Genomic DNA, 17,990 nt, shown 5'->3' with positions numbered 1-17,990 from the left:
CAAGATCCCAACAATTCTTGCAGAATCTTTAGGGATCCGATTTGGTTCCACTTAAAGTTATGTGAATTTAAACCTCTGGGAAACTGACTGTGATCAATATTTGTCCACAGATATACAAGAAACAAAAAATTCTGTACTCACAGAAACATTACAATGTGTAATTGAAACTCTTAACTGCATAGTGAACCACAATATTGTATTTTGAAAGTCCCATGAGTATAGTTTTTTGGGTTCTTGTAAATCATTTTTTGTTCAGTGGCAGCTTTAATAATATTGTTTATGGAAATTTTGACCATCCAACATTCATGAAAATAAGGAACTATACTATTGGGATTTGAAATAGAATCTATTAAATACTATTTTACTAATTTCTATGTACTCAATTTTTTCTGCATCTACAGCCCCATACAAGTTGGCAGATTTTCAGTTGCACCAAAGCCGTGTGCAATGGAAATGGTGAGCTACAGATTGTTCAAAAATCTTGCACACCTCCACCAGAGATTAACTGTGCCAATAAAATGAAGCCAATTGCTGTTCCTGATGATGATTCCTGTTGCTGGCATTGGGAGTGTCCTTGTGAGTATATACCTAAATGATAACAGCTAGACCCTAAGGGTCTATTTACAATGTCATCTATTATGATTTAGATAGTAAAACAGTTCCATTAAGTGTTAGCTTTTAGTATTCACAGAGAGATGTCAATAATTTGTGTGGGTAACTATATTAATCAGATACAGAGTAAACTATTTGGTCCTAGCATCACCATCACCAGTAATAAAGGATATGGACCCATCAATAATCAATACAAAATAATCATACAGACACAAACAACAGAAAAGAGGATCAAAATAATCTTTATATCATCTGAAAAATCTAGCATTGTTCAATTAATAGTGCACTTAGGGTACTTAATTTGGGTGATTTCTTAATTTAAAGTTATCTGGCCAGGTTGCATATTAGCAAAGTGGCAATCTGGACTTTAAGAAGCCAAGTCGATATACTGATGCTCTCCGCTGCTATCTCTTTACCTCTCTGAAGTTGCTACTTTCATAGAGAGCTTGCACTAGATCCTAACTAAGTTGTTTTTTTAATGTTTAAATGATTTTAAGAAGACTTATGGTAGGGTTATGCTTATAGATTCCATATCTGTACTGTTATAAATGTCCAATAGAAATGAATAGAAAGGTAGTAGAAGCACAAGAATAAACAACAAAGAAAACACAAAGATAACACCCAAACATAAAGCAACAAAGAAAACACACCAAAGAACAATGGAAGCTATAGTTAGCTAGAGTAAAACATTAGGCATTTTAAATATTACTGTTAAGAAAGTGCAAAGTTTAAGCTCTGCATTCAGTTAGAATGATTAATGTGCATATGTTGTGTGTGCTGGAATATGAAGAATTCTTAATTACATACATTTTACATTAGATCTTGGATAATTTGTTCAGGTTGCCATCTTACCTATATTAATATTGTTCTTTAGGCGTCTGTAGTGGTTGGGGAGATTCTCACTATCTTACCTTTGATGGAACCTATTATTCATACCAAGGAAGATGCACCTATGTTCTAGTTGAAGAAATTGTGAAAACCATCGATAACTTTGGCATTTACCTTGACAATTCTGATTGCGGACATAAAACTGGTATTACCTGCCCACGCAAACTTACTGTACGACATAACACTCGGGAAATTCTAATTTCACCTAAAACATCTACTCCTTCAAGCTTAGAGGTAAGTATATATATATATATATATATATATATATATATATATACATACAATATATATATTGTTCATATTAAAACATTATGTTAATACATTGTGGAGATGATATTATGTATTTTCTATCCTAGACTCATGTAAATGGAAATCTTGTATTGCTTCCTTATACAAAATATGGAGTAACAATTTACCAGTCTGGAGTATATTTAGTAATTGAAATACCAGAGCTGCAGACCAATGTGACTTACAATGGTTTGACCTTCAGTATAATGATGCCATATGGAAAGTTTTATAAGAACACACATGGACAATGCGGTAAGTGACAGCATAAAGGCAAAGCTTTATTATCCTTCATTTAATTACAGCCTTGTTCACATACACAGCAGGTGTAAAACCTCTGCTTTTGATCTCATTCAAACTTTGTAAGTTTTCATTGTTAGTTTGATTCTGGGGGATTTACCATATTATTAATCTATGTGTATTTTCCTTTCCTTTTTCTTGTTAAGTTTTGTATCATTTCATTACACTGCACCAATGACTGTGATAAAATGTCTCTGTCTTGCTTTTATAAATGTAGTCTATGTTTTAGAATGACAAATACCTCAGTAAACTCATTTATACCTGTATGAGCAGAGTTCACTGTTGTGCAATACCACTGTGATATATGGTTGAAATAACAACATTGTAAATACAGATTTATTCAGAGTTTGTGTTTTGTTTTATCAACATTAGCATTTTCCAAAATAGTGGGTTGCGCCAAAAACTGTAACATAATTTCACTGTTTTATCTTAGGTACTTGCACCAACAACCAAGCTGATGATTTAATGATGGCTAATGGTAAAGTTACAACTAGCGCTGTAGCTATGGCTGATTCTTTTATGGTGCATAACCCAGACAAGCCTCGATGCAACAGCATTCCTCCAGTACATCATAACACTTGCAAATCTGCTGTCTGTGATCTCATCATGGGACCGTAAGAATTGACTTATAGATATAATATATTTATTAAATTATATAATTATGCATTATTCTCATAGCTGTTAAATGGTAATAGAAAAAATGTATTGTGAAAGGTTACTGAGGACAGAAAATATCTTGCCAAGTTCACACAACCATATAAAAATACAACCTGTAACATATAGCCTTTACTGTAACTATATAAAAAATACATGTTGTTTGTTCTTAGAAACAAAAATAGCTTTTGTATTGATGTTTGGAAGGCCTACTAGGTATAATCTATTCTTAAGACAACCAATAATGCAAGATTTGCTTCTGCATTTGTTGATGTAGGTTGCATAAACAAGATAATGATTGTTATATGTTTCCCAGACCATTGCTCAGTTCATAAACAGATGTTATATGGCGCAAAATTAATTCTGTGAAAAACTCTTACTATTGATCTCATATAAAGTCCATGAAAAAATTAGATTTAAGGCTAAGAGATATTTTAAACAAGCCAGATCAAGTGAACAGAGTAGATAAAGGGCTATTAAATAGGATAAAAAGGAATTTGAGTCAAGTAAAGGAAAACTTTTAGTAAGAGTAGACCAATGACCTAAGGTTTTACAGTGATCCATTGACTTTTTAGATGAACAATACTAATCTAATATGATTGTAGAATTATATCATTATGTAGCTATTGAACTGAGCAGAAGTTGAGGTTGATAGAAGACTCACTCCATAAAGTTGTATATTTTTGTTAAGGCTTCCTAAATGGATCTGATGCCTCTCTTTCTTGCCTCAAAATTCGGTCCAGTCTCCAAAAGGACAACTTAATACTTGGATTTAACTTCATAAACCCTGTATATTTTTACTTTTTACCCTTTAGTACCCTAGAAGTAAGTTTTCATGTTTCACCCAACCTTTTGCAAAATGCTCATTGCACCAATGTAAGGCAAGAATAGTATTTGTTATCTAACTTATATAAAAACACAGATTTCCTTTGCTCATCTTTATTAGAATAAAAGATTTATGTATTAGTACCATTCCATGTTTCTAGCTTTACAAGAAATTATTCATTGATTCCAAGCTAGATTTCAGTTTTGAGGATTAATAGTACAGTGTTTTATTGCTCTACCTATAAACGTGCAATTTATGTTTCACTCTCGCACACCATCTTTAAATTGTGGATAGAATAAGAAAAACACTACTTTAAGAAGTTATTTACCCTTTCACATTTTCAAATTAATTAATTCTAAATTGGTATTTATTTAAAGGGTTTTCCAAAACTGCCATGCATTCCATTCACCAGAACCTTTCTACCAAGCCTGCCTTTTGGACAGCTGCAATAAGGCCAGCTCAAACAATGAATGTTCAAGTTTACAACATTATGCTTCAGTCTGTGGTGATCGTGGTGTCTGCATTCAGTGGAGAAGCCATGCCCCATCTTGTCGTAAGTTTCCTATTCAGCTTTTGCTCATTAGATCATTTGCTTATATACATATTCAGTAGACGCATTCTAATAATTACCTTATTTATCAATTTTTGAGTTTGGTTATTCAAGAGTGTTTAATAAAAAAATGTAATATATTTATTCATATGGAAATCTTGTTCAAATAAAAAAACTTGAATACTTCAAATTTGTGGGTTTACAAACTAGAAAAACTAAAAAATTTTTAATTGAAAATGTGGCTTGACTTTGCTCAGGACAACCCCCATTGATTTCTATATAAACTTAAAATTTTACATTTGAGTTTTCAGGTTTTTTGCATTTAATAAATATCAGACATTCGAGGTTTTGAACCATAATTCGAAGTTTGTGAGTTTTAGCACTATAAAACTTGCATCGTGGAAAAAAAAAATCAAACTCAAATGGTGATAAATCACCCCCTTAAAAGCAATAATTTATATCTTTCTCTTGTTTTAGCATTTACTTGTCCTTCTAACAAAGTGTATGATGCATGTGGCCCGGCTCTCCCCATCACTTGCCAAACTAGGTAAGTAGTTATTCCTGTGTAAAATGTTCTGGAAAAATTATAAAACCTTCAGTTACTTTATTTGTATAATACGAAAAATTTCTATAAAAATTCTTACTGACGCTGCATTTAAGATCAATGAATAAGTAGTCAACCTTCAAAGCAATAGATTTTTGACTTTTTGATTTTTGTTTCCTGTCATTTACATATATATACAACAATGTATTCAGTGCACAGTGAGTCAAAATATATTAATATAAATTACAATACATTTTCAGGTTTTATGTTCTGCAATAAAATGTGCCATAATGCATATACCTGAGCCCAGATATTTTTGCATTTGAATGCCATTACTTGTAGAACTTCTGTATTAAATAACACAGTATATAGCCATTAAGTTCCGTTCACACATTTTTATAAGATTTTAATAGATCTGCTTTATTTAGCACATATTTTAATAGCACATATTTAGCACAAAACTATACTAAAATTATTTTTTTTCTACATATAGATCCCATTAGTAATTTGGGGGCAAGGGGAGTCAGATTATGCATTTCATTAAAGGAACAGTAACACAAAAAAATAACTTTCAACATATCCATTCTAAATATGTTATTAAGATATGTAGCGTTTAAAAAAATGCAATATTCTACAGGGTTTTAAAATAAATCACATTACCAGTGCTTTACTGTGCAGAGCTTGAAAGGCGATACGGCGACTTCCGGTTTAATCCGGAAGTTAAATGCCGCATTCTTCAGAGTCTGTTGTGAGTGATTTATGGGCTGTTAGCAGTTGGGGCATGGAGAGGGAGAGAAGAGGGATCAGAGACTGTACCGTTCCTTCTGTCCAGCTAAGTCTGCATCGCTGTTTGAAGTAGCGCTGTGTGTGCCTGCATTAGGAGAGGGGGGGGTGGAGGGGGAAGTTGAACGGAAGCATGGTGCGAGACTTGGGAGTAAACGGCTGCCTGTTCTCTATAAATCAATGCTAAAGTAAGATTTTTAAAAAAACCACTGCTGCTATTGAAATTTCTGTATGATATATTTTATAATCAAATTGTATAGAAGGGATATTTTGAATGTTAAAAAATTGTGTTACAGTTCCATTAATGCATAGCCCATCAAGAACATTACTTCACCAATCTATTGCCTTTAGTTTTAAGTAAAATATTTAACTTGATTTCTGAATCTGTGTGGTCTTTGTTTAGGCCAACAGATACAATGGTAATGAAAAATGACAGACGTGTTGTGGAAGGATGCTTCTGCTCCAAAGGCAGCATGCCATTTAGCATGAAAATTGATACCTGCGTAAGCGAATGTGGTGAGTAAATGTACAAATGTTTTATGCAGACAGGCTGATTTTTATGCAGACAGGCTAAACTATCTATAGGACTCAATAGGGGGAATGTAATACAAATCGTTAACAGAAAAAATATTCACAATGAGAAATGTATGCCTTTGCATAAATACATTTTCGTTGGGCAAATTTAATTTTTGGACTGCTTCTGACAGTGGAGGAAAGATATCATATTTTTTAGTTTGTGCAGCAAATGTCATAAAACTTCTTTCTATGGTATGGTTTTTGTACTGTGCGTTTTGCTCATGCGCATAAAATAATTGCAGGTGTGCCAGCTGAGCTGGGGGTGGGAAGCATGTAGGTGCCCCTTTTTCTGTTCACCAATATGTGCATCATACAGATACAATTTAGGGAATGCGTGTAGGTGCAGTTCACAACAAACCCTGTTTTGTGCTGGTCTGGTTCTTTCTCTGCTAACAGAGCTCCAATACTCCTATGGCCTTTACACCAGCCTGTTACTTGGTCATGCCACCAGGAATTATTTACTGTTTGGATTGAGTGTGCTGTGCTTACTTTTAGTAGTACAGTAAGAGTATAGTGAGAGTGCCAGAATGCTTGGGATAAGGGATATTTCTGTAATTTAGATCACCAGACCCAGTCTTCTACAATCACTTAAATATCAAATAAATATAATAGGATTGTTTTGCCTCCAATATGGATTTATGTAGCTTAGTTTAGATCAAGTCCAATGATCCATGTTATGTTTACAGAGAAATAAGAAAATCAGTTTTTAAAATTAGAATTATTTGCTTAAAACAGACTCCCCTTTCGGCAAAATGGATTTCTAGATAATGGCTCATACCACTGTAGGATCTTAAGTAGTGAGATTAAGAAACTCAAATCTGCAGGTCCAGATTGAGAAACCAGTGATATATATGATGATCCCTATAAGTATGATATATGTTTTATTAATGAACAGATATACTAAAATTCTGTTTTACTGAATTTGCTATTGGATATTCCTTCTTTCTTATGAACTTTTTCTTTATTTTTCCAGGATGTGTTGGGCCAGACAACATTCCCCGCAAGGTATTCATTTTTTATTTATATATGAATATAAGAAAAAAAGTATAGTTGTTTTTATGGAATTTTGCCACCATTTTAACGTTAAACTTAGTGCTGGTGTTTTGTTGGTTTAGTTAAAAATTAAACACATCTTGGAAAAAAGATGACAATCTTCCTGTTTTGCTGAGCCAAGTGGTAACCTAATCCATATGTTGTTTAGACAATTCTATTTATTTTTCAGTTAAATGATACATCATGCTATGTTTTTTGATAGATTGGGTATATGTGTTAAATACTCTTTTAAATACACTTTCCTTTCTTTACAGTATGGAGAATCCTTTGAGTTTAACTGTGAGACCTGCATGTGTTTGGAGGGTGGTAATGGAATAACCTGCCAAAAACAACAGTGCCATCATGCAAGAAATGAAGAGTGTACTCGAGAAGGCTTCTACAAAGTGACTCAAGTCAGTGCTACAAACAAGTGTTGTGAAGAAACTGTATGCAGTAAGTATAGTTTATAACACACCAAAAGTTTAGAGGTCTTTTCCTACCATGACTAAACTCACAAATGAAAAAAGTATCCTTATTTACGACAAAAGTGACAAATAAAATGATGTATGCCAAAATGCTTAATCTTTAAATGTTGAGCTTTTAGATGTATAGGTGTATATTTATAATAATATGGCATACATGGCAAAAAATTTGCATTTTTTAATCAAAAACATTGGATTGTTTTTGCAAAAAAACATATATGTTAGGGAGAGAGGGGCTAAAAGGTGCCCCAGAGCCCTTCTCAAATGCAAGACAAGCATTGACAGCTATCTTAAAACAGAAAGTATTCACATGCCTCATTCTATGCACATGGCACTGATTTTAAACCAAGAATTAAAAGCTTTGACCTTTATTTTAGTTCAAGGCATTATAGGTGGAGACATGCAAATGACAGGGACAATAAGGAGTCATTTGCATGTCCCTGTATATATTGCCTTAAGCAAAGGTCAAAGTCTTTAATTGGTGGGTTGTATAGTATATTGCCACCTTGTCCCTTGTCAGTTACCCTTCACTCATACCTGGTTCCTATTATTTCTTTATGTTATTACTTTTTAAATTAAATTTGTGAGCTCTGCAAATCAATGCAATTTATATCAAATTCAAACCAATACATGTAAAAAAAACTGATTTTTGGATAATCTTGTTTAAAGGATGTGACCCAAGTCGGTGCTCAAATACCTTCCCGAAATGTGGACCTGGATTTGAACTTAAAGGTGGCATCAATGAAGGACATTGTTGTCCTACTTATGTTTGTGGTAAGTGTATGGTAAAGTGAATGCATGCAATTAAAAGTGACTAAAATAGATATCTTAGGATTTAACAAAATATACAATGAATAGAAGACTCTGCATTGAGTCGTGTTTTCATTAATGTAGCAACCTAGTGCTAAAAATAAGGCACACCCTAGAAGAAGAGTTTCAAGGTTTTAAATCTAGAAAAGAAAACAGGATACAAATAGGGTCATGTAGGCAGAAGGTAGTGGATAAGAAAGCAGAGAAAATAGGCAGAAAATTGGGGAAAATAGGAATGTGGGTGGAAATAGAGAAGACGGGTGTGATGGATATAGGGAAAAGGCTTTTAGAGGCTGTGGGGAGAAAATGACAAAAAATGAGTAACAGGAGAAATACTGGTGAAAATTTGTTGTAATATGTAACTTACTAAAATAATATCAAACATCTGATGCATTTTTTTCTTCCAGAACCAAAACCTGTTTGTGTTAGAGGAAATGCTGAATACTTGGTAAGAAGCATTTTTTAGAGCTAAATAAAAAATAACAACAACAAAAATATTAAACCTACTAAAGTTAAGTCATAGCTTCATAGCTATCATAGATTTTGGCAGGCAAATTTTAGTAAAATGATGTGAAACCATACATGAATAATAATTAAACAGAGTCTTTGCACCTTTTCACAGCATCAGCCAAGCTTTCAGTGTTTTTTTTTATCCTAGACAACACTAAAGGGGGACTATAGAATCCAATATCCTTTATAGATATTAAAGGGGCAGTATACCCTGTATTGGACATGGGTTCAATGAATAGGACTTCATTGGTCCTGTTTGGTCCTCATGAGTTAGATAATTAGATTTCCATTATACAACCCCTTTCTGTCACCCTTTGTTGTGACTGGTTCATCAGCAGGAGTCCATTATGTGGAAGGGTTATCTGTACACTGTACAATATAATTATCTACCTTTCAAAAAAAAAAAAATTCTGTTTAGAAAGAAAAAACAAATTAAAACAGAGTGACAACACAGTTACATGGTTAAGCTGGGTTGAAAAAGACCAAAGTCTTTCAAGTCCAATCCAAATAAACCCCAGTGAACATATTTATACACTTATTATATACAGACCTATCTATACACTCACATATATAAACCATATACTAAACTTTATATGCCAGTACCTATGCCAGCTAACTAACTGTAGTTCTTAAGATCACAAAAGTCTTGAATATTATACTTATTTGAGAAATCTTCCAAATCTCACAATATCACCCTTTAGGGTGTTCTACACCCTCACTCAATGAAAGTTCTGTTCCTTTAGTCTAAAGCCTATGGTGCATTGATTTTTTTCTATGAGGCAAAAGATTGCTCCCTATCTGTTTATAATATCCTCTAGTGTACTTAAACAGTATATAAAGAATAATCAAGCCCCCCCTCCAAAGAAAATCACCTCAACCTTGATTTTCTTTTCCTATAGCAAGTCCTCCATCCCTCTTAACAGTTATGATGCATGTCTCTGCACTCTCTCCAGCTCATTAATATCCATGTTAAAGGAATACTGTCACTGGATTGAAATCCATTTTTTAAAAGCACAAACAGTTTTCTTTATATTTAATTTTGAAATTTCATATGGGGCTAGCCATATTCTTTGAGTTTTACCAACTTGAAAAACTCAAATGTCTCAAATTGAAAATATGGCTTGACTTTGCCTAGGACAACTCTCATTGACTTCCACATGAACTCGAAAGCTTTTAGCTGCCAAACTTTTAAATTTGAGTTTTGGGGGTTTTTGCACAAAAAACTTGAATCATGAAACTAATTCAACTTTTAATGTTGATAAATCACCCCCAAAAACTCCTCAACCTTTTTAAATCCCTCTTTCCCTTCTTAAAAAAAAAAATCACAGCCTGGTCAGATGATTCATCCCACCAAGGGTCAATAACACCAATAATATCATAATATACAATGGGGATTAAAAACATACCTTTCAGTTTGTTCATTATCTAGCTAATATCTATCTAATATTATCTAACACACAATCCCATAAAACTTAATACTGCCCAGAAGTGTAAAATATATGGTGCTAAGGTTCATGCCCTTGAGATTCGGCACTGTAGATTTTATGTTCTTTGGCAGGTAAGCAGTCAAAAATCATTTTAGTTTGTATTCTTTTTTTCACACAATTGTGGACAAAATAACTTCAATGTTGGAATAAATAATCATTGACACAACTTACTAAAGAATATTATTGCACTTCTTTGGTAATTGTTAGGTACATGGTAATAGGTAACATTTTAATTTTATAAAGTGGTGCATTGCAGGTGTTGTAAAAGCCAATGTTGCACTGCTATGGTCTAAAAATATATTATATATTTGCACCAAAACTTATGTGTTTTTCTTTTGTGTGTTCCAACAGCCTGGATCTCATGTCTATTCAGAGAACTGTGAGAATTGTCTTTGTGCACAAAATGGAAACAACTTTACAATAGCCTGCAACCCAGTTGTCTGCAACATACACTGCCCAGCTGTAAGTAGTGTGCAATGCATATAAAATATTTTGATAATGGCAAGAGGCATCCCTTTATTTTACATACTCTTCTTATATATTGTGTACTGTGCTGAAGTAATATAACAAATCTGAGCTACAAACAAAATAGCCATATAAAAGTAATGTGCAAAGTATACATGTTTATTAAAAGTTTCTAATTACTTCAACAGGGTTTTAAGGTAAAGAAAAATTCCCCATCTGACTGCTGTGGTACCTGTCAGCAAACCAACTGTGTTGTGAAGTATGATGGCTCCTACAGGCTTATGAATGTAAGTTCAGTCATGGCTAAATGTTATATTGTAGCAAAATTATCTAGCATGTATATTTCATTTAGATGAGTTGTATGTGTTCATTTATTTTTATATACTCTGTTTTTCATGTCAAGTTAAAATGTAACAACATAAAATATCTTACAATTTACCCTACTCTATTTTTGTCTTTATTTTAGAATGGAGATGTTCTGCCCTCTATGAACGATAACTGCACAATGTACAAATGCTCATTTATCAATGACCAGTTTGTCACCACTGTCACTCAAATGTCTTGCCCTCCATTAAATGAAGAAGACTGTGAGCCTGTAAGTAATCCTTATTTGCCATGAACCATAATACATAATCATATGATACTATCATTTGCATAACTGTATCCTGTGACCTTAAGTTGTCACTAATTCATATATGTAGTTGGTTATAGAAGGCTACATACAAATGCATATTTTGTATAGGGCAGATAGCAGTCCTATATTGGACAGTGCTTAGCCTTTATTAAGCAAAATTCTTTACCCAGTATGGCAAGTTACAATTCCCTACTTGTTTATTATGGAACATTCTTGCTTAACCCTTTAGTGCCAGGTAAAGCACTAGCTGATCACTATTTTAGTCCGTCTCCTCTTTCTTGCAGTCTCTGTACCTAAACAACATAGGCCAAAAAGGCACACTGTAATGTTTATCCATTTCTTCACACCTCAGTAATTTATTAAAGCTACTTTCAGTTCAATGCAGTGGTCAAAACATAATTTACTTAACATTTTGTCCCTTAAGATGAATGACCTGTCCTGCTGTTTGCTGCCTACAATGGCCTGGCAACATATACAATATATGGATCAATAGTACAATGGTTCTTTGTGGTTTCTATGGTTGGTTAATGTAGGTTAAGTACCATAGTCTTGCAAAAAATATTTGACACAAAAAATTTAGACACATTTGTAAACAGAGGCTGCATTAGGATTAACAATCCCTGTTTTTGTCTGGCTCTTACTCTTTATGGTTTGTGCCTTTGGTGATCTTTAGGCTAAAAGCTGCAACTGTAAATCTTGCTTATAATCCATAATTGTACAAATATATTGCATATCATGAATGTTATTTTTAATATACACTACATTTTTCCCCCAATACCAGGGAAGCATTCAACTCTTACCTAATGGATGCTGTAAAACATGTAAGTGCTTTATAAATTTAAAAAATGTGAAAAAATTCTTTGCTTTCCTTTTTAGTTTTCAAACAATTTATGAAAGAATAACTTCACAAAATGTTTCTTTAGGAGCTCATAAAATAATATTTGAAAATTATAATCTATATTGTGCCACCCATCTAATTGCCCCTGTGTGACTGAGTTGACAGCAGAGTTCCTTTATTGGATGTAATTTTAATGAAACAAATCTTGTTTATGATAACAAGCCAGAAAAAAGCATCACATTACAAAGTAAAAATAAATAATGAGATGGCATTCTTTATGGACTAAATCAGAAATTTATTTTTAAAAAATCATGAACCAAATGACAGAGAGATTAAAAACGCATTACTTTAAAATGTATATAACTTGAATGTTACATTTAGTTAAACCATGTTGGATGTAATAAAATGGCCCTTCTTTAAATGACTGTAATGTAACTCCACTACAGGTATCCAAAAGAAGGACTCCTGCAGGGTACAGGCATTTGATGATTACTTGTCCTACCAAGGGTGCAGATCTGTGAGCAGGATCAAAATGTCTCGCTGTGAAGGAGCCTGCGGAAAAGTTTCAAGGTAAGATGAAAATAACAGTTACATAAACTGAATATAATATATGATTATAGAGGTATGGAACCTGCTATCCAGAATGCTCGGGACCTGGGGTTTTCTGGATAAGGTATCTTTCTGTAATTTGGATCTCCATAACTTAAGTCTGCTAAAGTCATCTATATATTTAATAAACCCAAAAGGATTGTTTTGCCTCCAATAAGGATCAATTATATCTTAGTTGGAATCAATTACAAGGTACTGTTTTATTATTCCAGAGAATAAGGAAGTCATTAAAAATTAGATTTATTTGCTTATAATTGACTCTATGGGAGATAGTCTTTCTGTAATTCAGAACTTTCTGGATATGAGGTTATATTTATAACTTCCCATACTAAACAAAGAACAGGGGTTCTTATATCTAGTCTTGATAAATATTCCCTTGTCTAAGTTGTAAATAATGGTTTTCCCTAATTGTATTAAATGCAAACCCTGGCAAGAAAAAATACCAACAGATTTTTTACATTTATAATTCTATTTAATTTATAATTAAAAATTCTGAACAATTCATTGTCTGCTCTGAAAATTAGAATAATTCTGGCTATCAGTTCATGTACAGATTTCTGTGTTAGTGAATATTCCTCTACAGATGTTAAAAAGTCTGATTAGAGTATTATTAGACTGCCTTTAAAATAGAGGATTCTGGTACCTATTCACTAAGTATCACTCACTGCTATATATGACCCTTTTATGAGGCTAATATTGTGTTTATAATTTTATTACATAAAACCAAAAGTGGGCTTATCCTGATGATAGTGTAGGAGGTTTGTGTAAGTGGCCCAAAATGGATATAGAAAACATTCTTCATAAGGTAGTTCTCTGGGTTTTCTTAAACCCTGTACAGAGCGATGCAAAAAATGGATATGCAAGAATAGGAATTATTTGATTACAATTCTGCTGAAAAATGTGGGGGTATATTAGACCCTTAATTAGATAATATGCTTAGTCATTTGTCTAGAAATATACTGTTTTGCAAGCAGACTATATTGCTATAACCCATAGCAACTATTCAGATGTTTGTTTTCAAGCAGCTGAGCAGTAAACAGCTGATTGGTTGCTAAGGCTTACTAAACAAGTAACAAACTCAAGACCATTAATTGCGGCACCCCCTAAGTGGATGAGCCTAATTTAATAGACACAGAAGACATTCTTTTATGTACAATAGTCTTGCAAATATCTGTTTACAAACAAAACATGACAAATTCTGTGAAAGACAATTTAAATTTAACTTTATTGTATTTCCTTTAATTAGGTACTCTGCTGTAGAACATACTATGTCCCATACATGTTCTTGCTGCCATGAGGTTCAGACTACAAGAAGTAAAGTCAAGCTGCAGTGCCCCGATGGAACATTAATTGATCATGAGTACATTGATGTGCTGGAGTGCAAGTGTGCTGGCACCAAATGTCCAGATAGAAACGTCTAGTCCTAACATTTAAATCTTTAAGGAGGTATTTTAATTAAATAGAGAAAAATACAATTATTTAATATTTTAATCACTTTACTGTCAATTAAATGTATTGTTAATTTGTATGATTTATACCTTTACCTCCTCAAATAAAGTACTTTCTGATGCAATGCAAAGATTCATATGCTTCTTGTTTCACTGGTTTTCTTCTTTTCTAACTCCACCTAAGTTCACCTCAATTTGTCAGGTGTATATTCACAACGCATCTCATATTTAATAAAATCATAAGTTTGCTAATGTGAGAAAAATGTGATGAATTTTCCACATGAGAAATTGTACCTGGCAAAAAGATGTAAATGTGTATTCACATAGTGCATGTAGCAATTCCAAATTATACCTTGCACGTAGTAATTTCATGGCTTTCATTTTAACTAATTCAAAGACACACTGCCTGTATTATGTGGGGTAAAATAAAAACTCTAAACCCTGAAAACTTTTATTTTTGGAAAGTAGATATTCTCCAGAATCCAAAATGGGTAAAAATGTTTTTATACTAAAAATGAAGTGCTTTCCTAAAATAATTTTTACAAATTGAAAGTTTCCCTTTTGCAACATCTTATCTCCTGAAAATAATTTGGTAGCAAGATCAAACAACCTAAAAATGAATACCAGCAGCCTACTGAGCAGTATGATGCCCAATGTACATAGGTTTACCCAAGTATATGTCATGTAGAGGACCCAAAATGAAATGTAAGCATACAAATTTTCATGATTACCATTTTAGATGTTGTACACTGAAGCACACTTTGTGTATTTTATGTGTCATAAAAGTCCAAAGAGTATATGGACCCTTAAAGGAACAGTAACATCAAAAAATTAAAGTGTTTTGAAGTAATTAAAATATAATGTGCTGTTGCTCTGCAAAAAACTGTTTTTTTTGCTACAGAAAAGCTACTATATAAATAAGCTGCTGTGTAGCCATGGGGGCAGCCATTCAAGCTGGAAAAAAGGAGAAAAGGCACAGGTTACATAGCAGATAACTAGTAGATAAGCCCCATACAATGGGGGTTTATCTGTTATCTGCTACGTAACCTGTGCCTTTTCTCCTTTGAATGGCTGCCCCCATGGATACACAGCAGCTGACTTATATAAACTATAGTAGTCTTTCTGAGGCAAACACACCAGTTATAGCAATGCAGGGCAACAGTAAATTATATTGTTATTACTTTTATACACTTTCATTTTTTGGTGTTACTGTTCCTTTAAAAATATATATATATTTAAAAAGGATACATTCTGCCAAACATCCTGAATTTAAGCACCAGGGATCTACTGAAAAGTTCATGTTGTATGTGGCATTTAGTGACCTTGAAATGCAAATAGTGGAGATATGAATTTTCTCAGCTGCAATTCAGCTTTTGCAAAAGAGTACCCTGCATGAGTGTTTTGTGCAAGGCCCCCTAATTGTACAAAGACTCCAGAAAACCATATATTTAAAAAGTACACATTCTGACAAAAAGGTAAATATGGGTTGTTACACGAAGTTAACAAACTGTTTATTACTGGAAAACAAGTAATGAACAATAATTCAGTATATACTTCAGTAATAACATCTCAAAATCAATTAAAATGATATAAAAAACTGTTTTTTGATAAAAAAAAAACAGTAAACTTTAGTAATATGTGTAATTTTTACAAAAAATTAGGTTTTATTACCATACTTTGGCCAAAATATGTAAGCTCACGTGCCACGTCAAGGCGCCTCATTGTACATGAGTCCTACACTGCCTATTAACATTGAGTCTGTGATGCAATTAAAATAAATCACACACTCAATGTTAATAGGCAATGTAGGACTCATGTACAATGAGGGGCCTTGATGTGGCACATGAGCTTATACTGTATATTTTGGCCAAAGTGTGTTTAAAGACAAACTAAGCACTGGCAATCTTTCTTTCTCTTTGTGTATAAATAATGGCTTTTTATCGTTTCTAGCAGCTGGTCATCTTCAGAATGTGGGTTAGACCGAGTGCTGGCGATTTCTTTCTGTGTTTAGTAATATGTGTATTGTGTGTAAATGTGTAAAGAAGGGGGATACCATTTTTATAGCAAGAGGGCTACTAGACCAATGAGGTTACTTATCATACGTCTTGCACAGCAGAAAGTGTGGGGCTGACACAGGGGGTTGTATTGAGCTGCCATAGAGTTGTCATAGAGAAACTCTAAGCGGCAAAGAATATAACAGATATGTTCTTGACAGTTAAAACCTTCTTCTGCCAGCATGTAAGATATACTGTACATTAAAAAGTGTTAAAACCCTGTATCCAATGATACTTTGATATCAGCTCTTAAAGCTACCAGAGTAGCCCATATACATATAGTTACATAGGGTTGAAAAAAAGACCAGAGTCCATCAAGTTCAACCCTTCCAAGTAAACCCAGCACACACAACCTATACTTGCCAATCTATACACTCACATTCATAAACTATATATACAACCATTAATACTAACTGTAGATATTAGTATCCACAAAAGCCTTTCATACTATGCTTGTTCAAGAACTCATCCAGGCACCACTTAAAGGCATTAACAGTATCTGCCATTACAACATTTCTAGGAAGGGCATTCCCCAGCCTCACTGCCCTCACCATGAAAAACCACCTACGCTGCTTCAAATGGAAACTCTGTTCCTCTAATCTAAAGGGGGGCCTCTGGTGCGTTGCTCATTTTTATGATTTAGTGACTGTTGAAATGCATGAGAGGGCAAAGTCAAACGCAACTTCTAATTTAAAAGAATGAACGGTAAGGGAAGTTATTTGGTCAATAGACTGGAATAAGATAGTAAAATACCAACTCCTCCCTCTTGTTTGGTCTGGGGGTGTGGATGAGCCAAAGGCCACTAAATCCATATTTTGGTGATTCCTAGAAGCAGCAAGCCCCTAGATATAAAAAGGACAAGCACATGAGGTAGTTTGTGGCAGTTAGTCACATGATACAGGTGCAGGAGTGTCAGGGATGACTGGAATATTAATGAGGTTGTCTGTGTCACAGCCTTTTGGCAGGTGTGCAGAGTGAGATCTTAAAGCAGAGACAGGGTGCATGTAGGAACAGAGATTGGATGGGGGCATGGATTTGGCAAGATATCTCCTGCTGTCAGAAGGAGAAGAATTGCCAAGGAGAGCAGAGAACAGATTTGAATGGCATTTAAGAATGCTTCTTGGCATATCTCTTCGATTGTACTATTACAGAACTAACCAGCAGGTGGTGCTAGTGTTACGAAATTTATTATATTGTAAGTTCAAAATTTTCAAGGTTTACTTATCCTTAAAATTCCTATAAATCCATTGTTATAGTCCCTTGTGTAATAGAAGCAAACCATGAAATATTATAAGGAACATTCACCCTGCAAGATAAACAAAAACATATAACAATACTGTACTTTTGTGAGTACTATGTTTGTTGCCAAAATATCACGTATTACAAGAGTAACCACTTCTTGGGGCTGATTTACTAATCCACGAATCCGAATCCGAATTGGAAAAATTCAGATTGGAAATGAACATTTCGCGACTTTTTCGTATTTTTGCGATTTTTCCGTTGTCGTTACGACTTTTTCGTACGACTTTATTACGGAAATGCTTGACAGAGGGGCTACTTTGTGCCTCGAAACGTTGCATTTCCATAATAAAGATATTCAAAG

At 33.7% G+C, this 17,990-nt stretch overlaps 2 protein-coding genes across 3 annotated transcripts in view; both read left to right on the top strand.

The window, feature by feature from the left end:
* LOC100497756 (mucin-2) overlaps window positions 1-4,666 on the top strand; it is a 116,937-nt gene extending 112,271 nt beyond the window's left edge. The window contains exons 30-35 of the mRNA XM_031900770.1: window positions 402-576; window positions 1,487-1,734; window positions 1,857-2,040; window positions 2,519-2,699; window positions 3,943-4,118; window positions 4,593-4,666. Coding sequence (XP_031756630.1) covers window positions 402-576; window positions 1,487-1,734; window positions 1,857-2,040; window positions 2,519-2,699; window positions 3,943-4,118; window positions 4,593-4,666 — 1,038 coding nt within the window. The remainder of the gene's footprint in view (window positions 1-401; window positions 577-1,486; window positions 1,735-1,856; window positions 2,041-2,518; window positions 2,700-3,942; window positions 4,119-4,592) is intronic.
* Window positions 4,667-5,196: 530 nt separating this feature from the next.
* On the top strand, window positions 5,197-14,451 carry LOC105945636 (intestinal mucin-like protein). Of its 2 annotated transcripts, none has more exons than XM_031900590.1 (12): window positions 5,197-5,407; window positions 5,846-5,958; window positions 6,992-7,023; window positions 7,326-7,503; window positions 8,202-8,306; window positions 8,750-8,790; window positions 10,691-10,801; window positions 10,993-11,091; window positions 11,271-11,399; window positions 12,220-12,259; window positions 12,723-12,846; window positions 14,132-14,451. In XM_031900590.1, the coding sequence occupies exons 2-12, from the start codon at window positions 5,859-5,861 to the stop codon at window positions 14,304-14,306; spliced, it is 1,134 nt and encodes a 377-aa protein (XP_031756450.1). In that variant the 5' UTR covers window positions 5,197-5,407; window positions 5,846-5,858; the 3' UTR covers window positions 14,307-14,451. The 2 variants fall into 2 exon arrangements, with proteins under 2 accessions (XP_031756450.1, XP_031756449.1); XM_031900589.1 differs by having other exon boundaries at window positions 5,197-5,630.
* Window positions 14,452-17,990: the final 3,539 nt, after the last annotated feature.

Source organism: Xenopus tropicalis, chromosome 4 (assembly GCF_000004195.4).
Source record: "Xenopus tropicalis strain Nigerian chromosome 4, UCB_Xtro_10.0, whole genome shotgun sequence".
NCBI lineage: Eukaryota > Metazoa > Chordata > Amphibia > Anura > Pipidae > Xenopus > Xenopus tropicalis.
Note: the sequence above shows the minus strand (reverse complement) of the source record. Positions and strands in the feature narration are given on the sequence as shown.

Coding starts and splice junctions, on each gene's coding strand:
- LOC105945636 (XM_031900589.1), top strand. Junction 8,791..10,690: donor GAGGAAATGCTGAATACTTG/GTAAGAAGCATT, acceptor GTGTTCCAACAG/CCTGGATCTCATGTCTATTC. Junction 11,092..11,270: donor GCTCCTACAGGCTTATGAAT/GTAAGTTCAGTC, acceptor TCTTTATTTTAG/AATGGAGATGTTCTGCCCTC.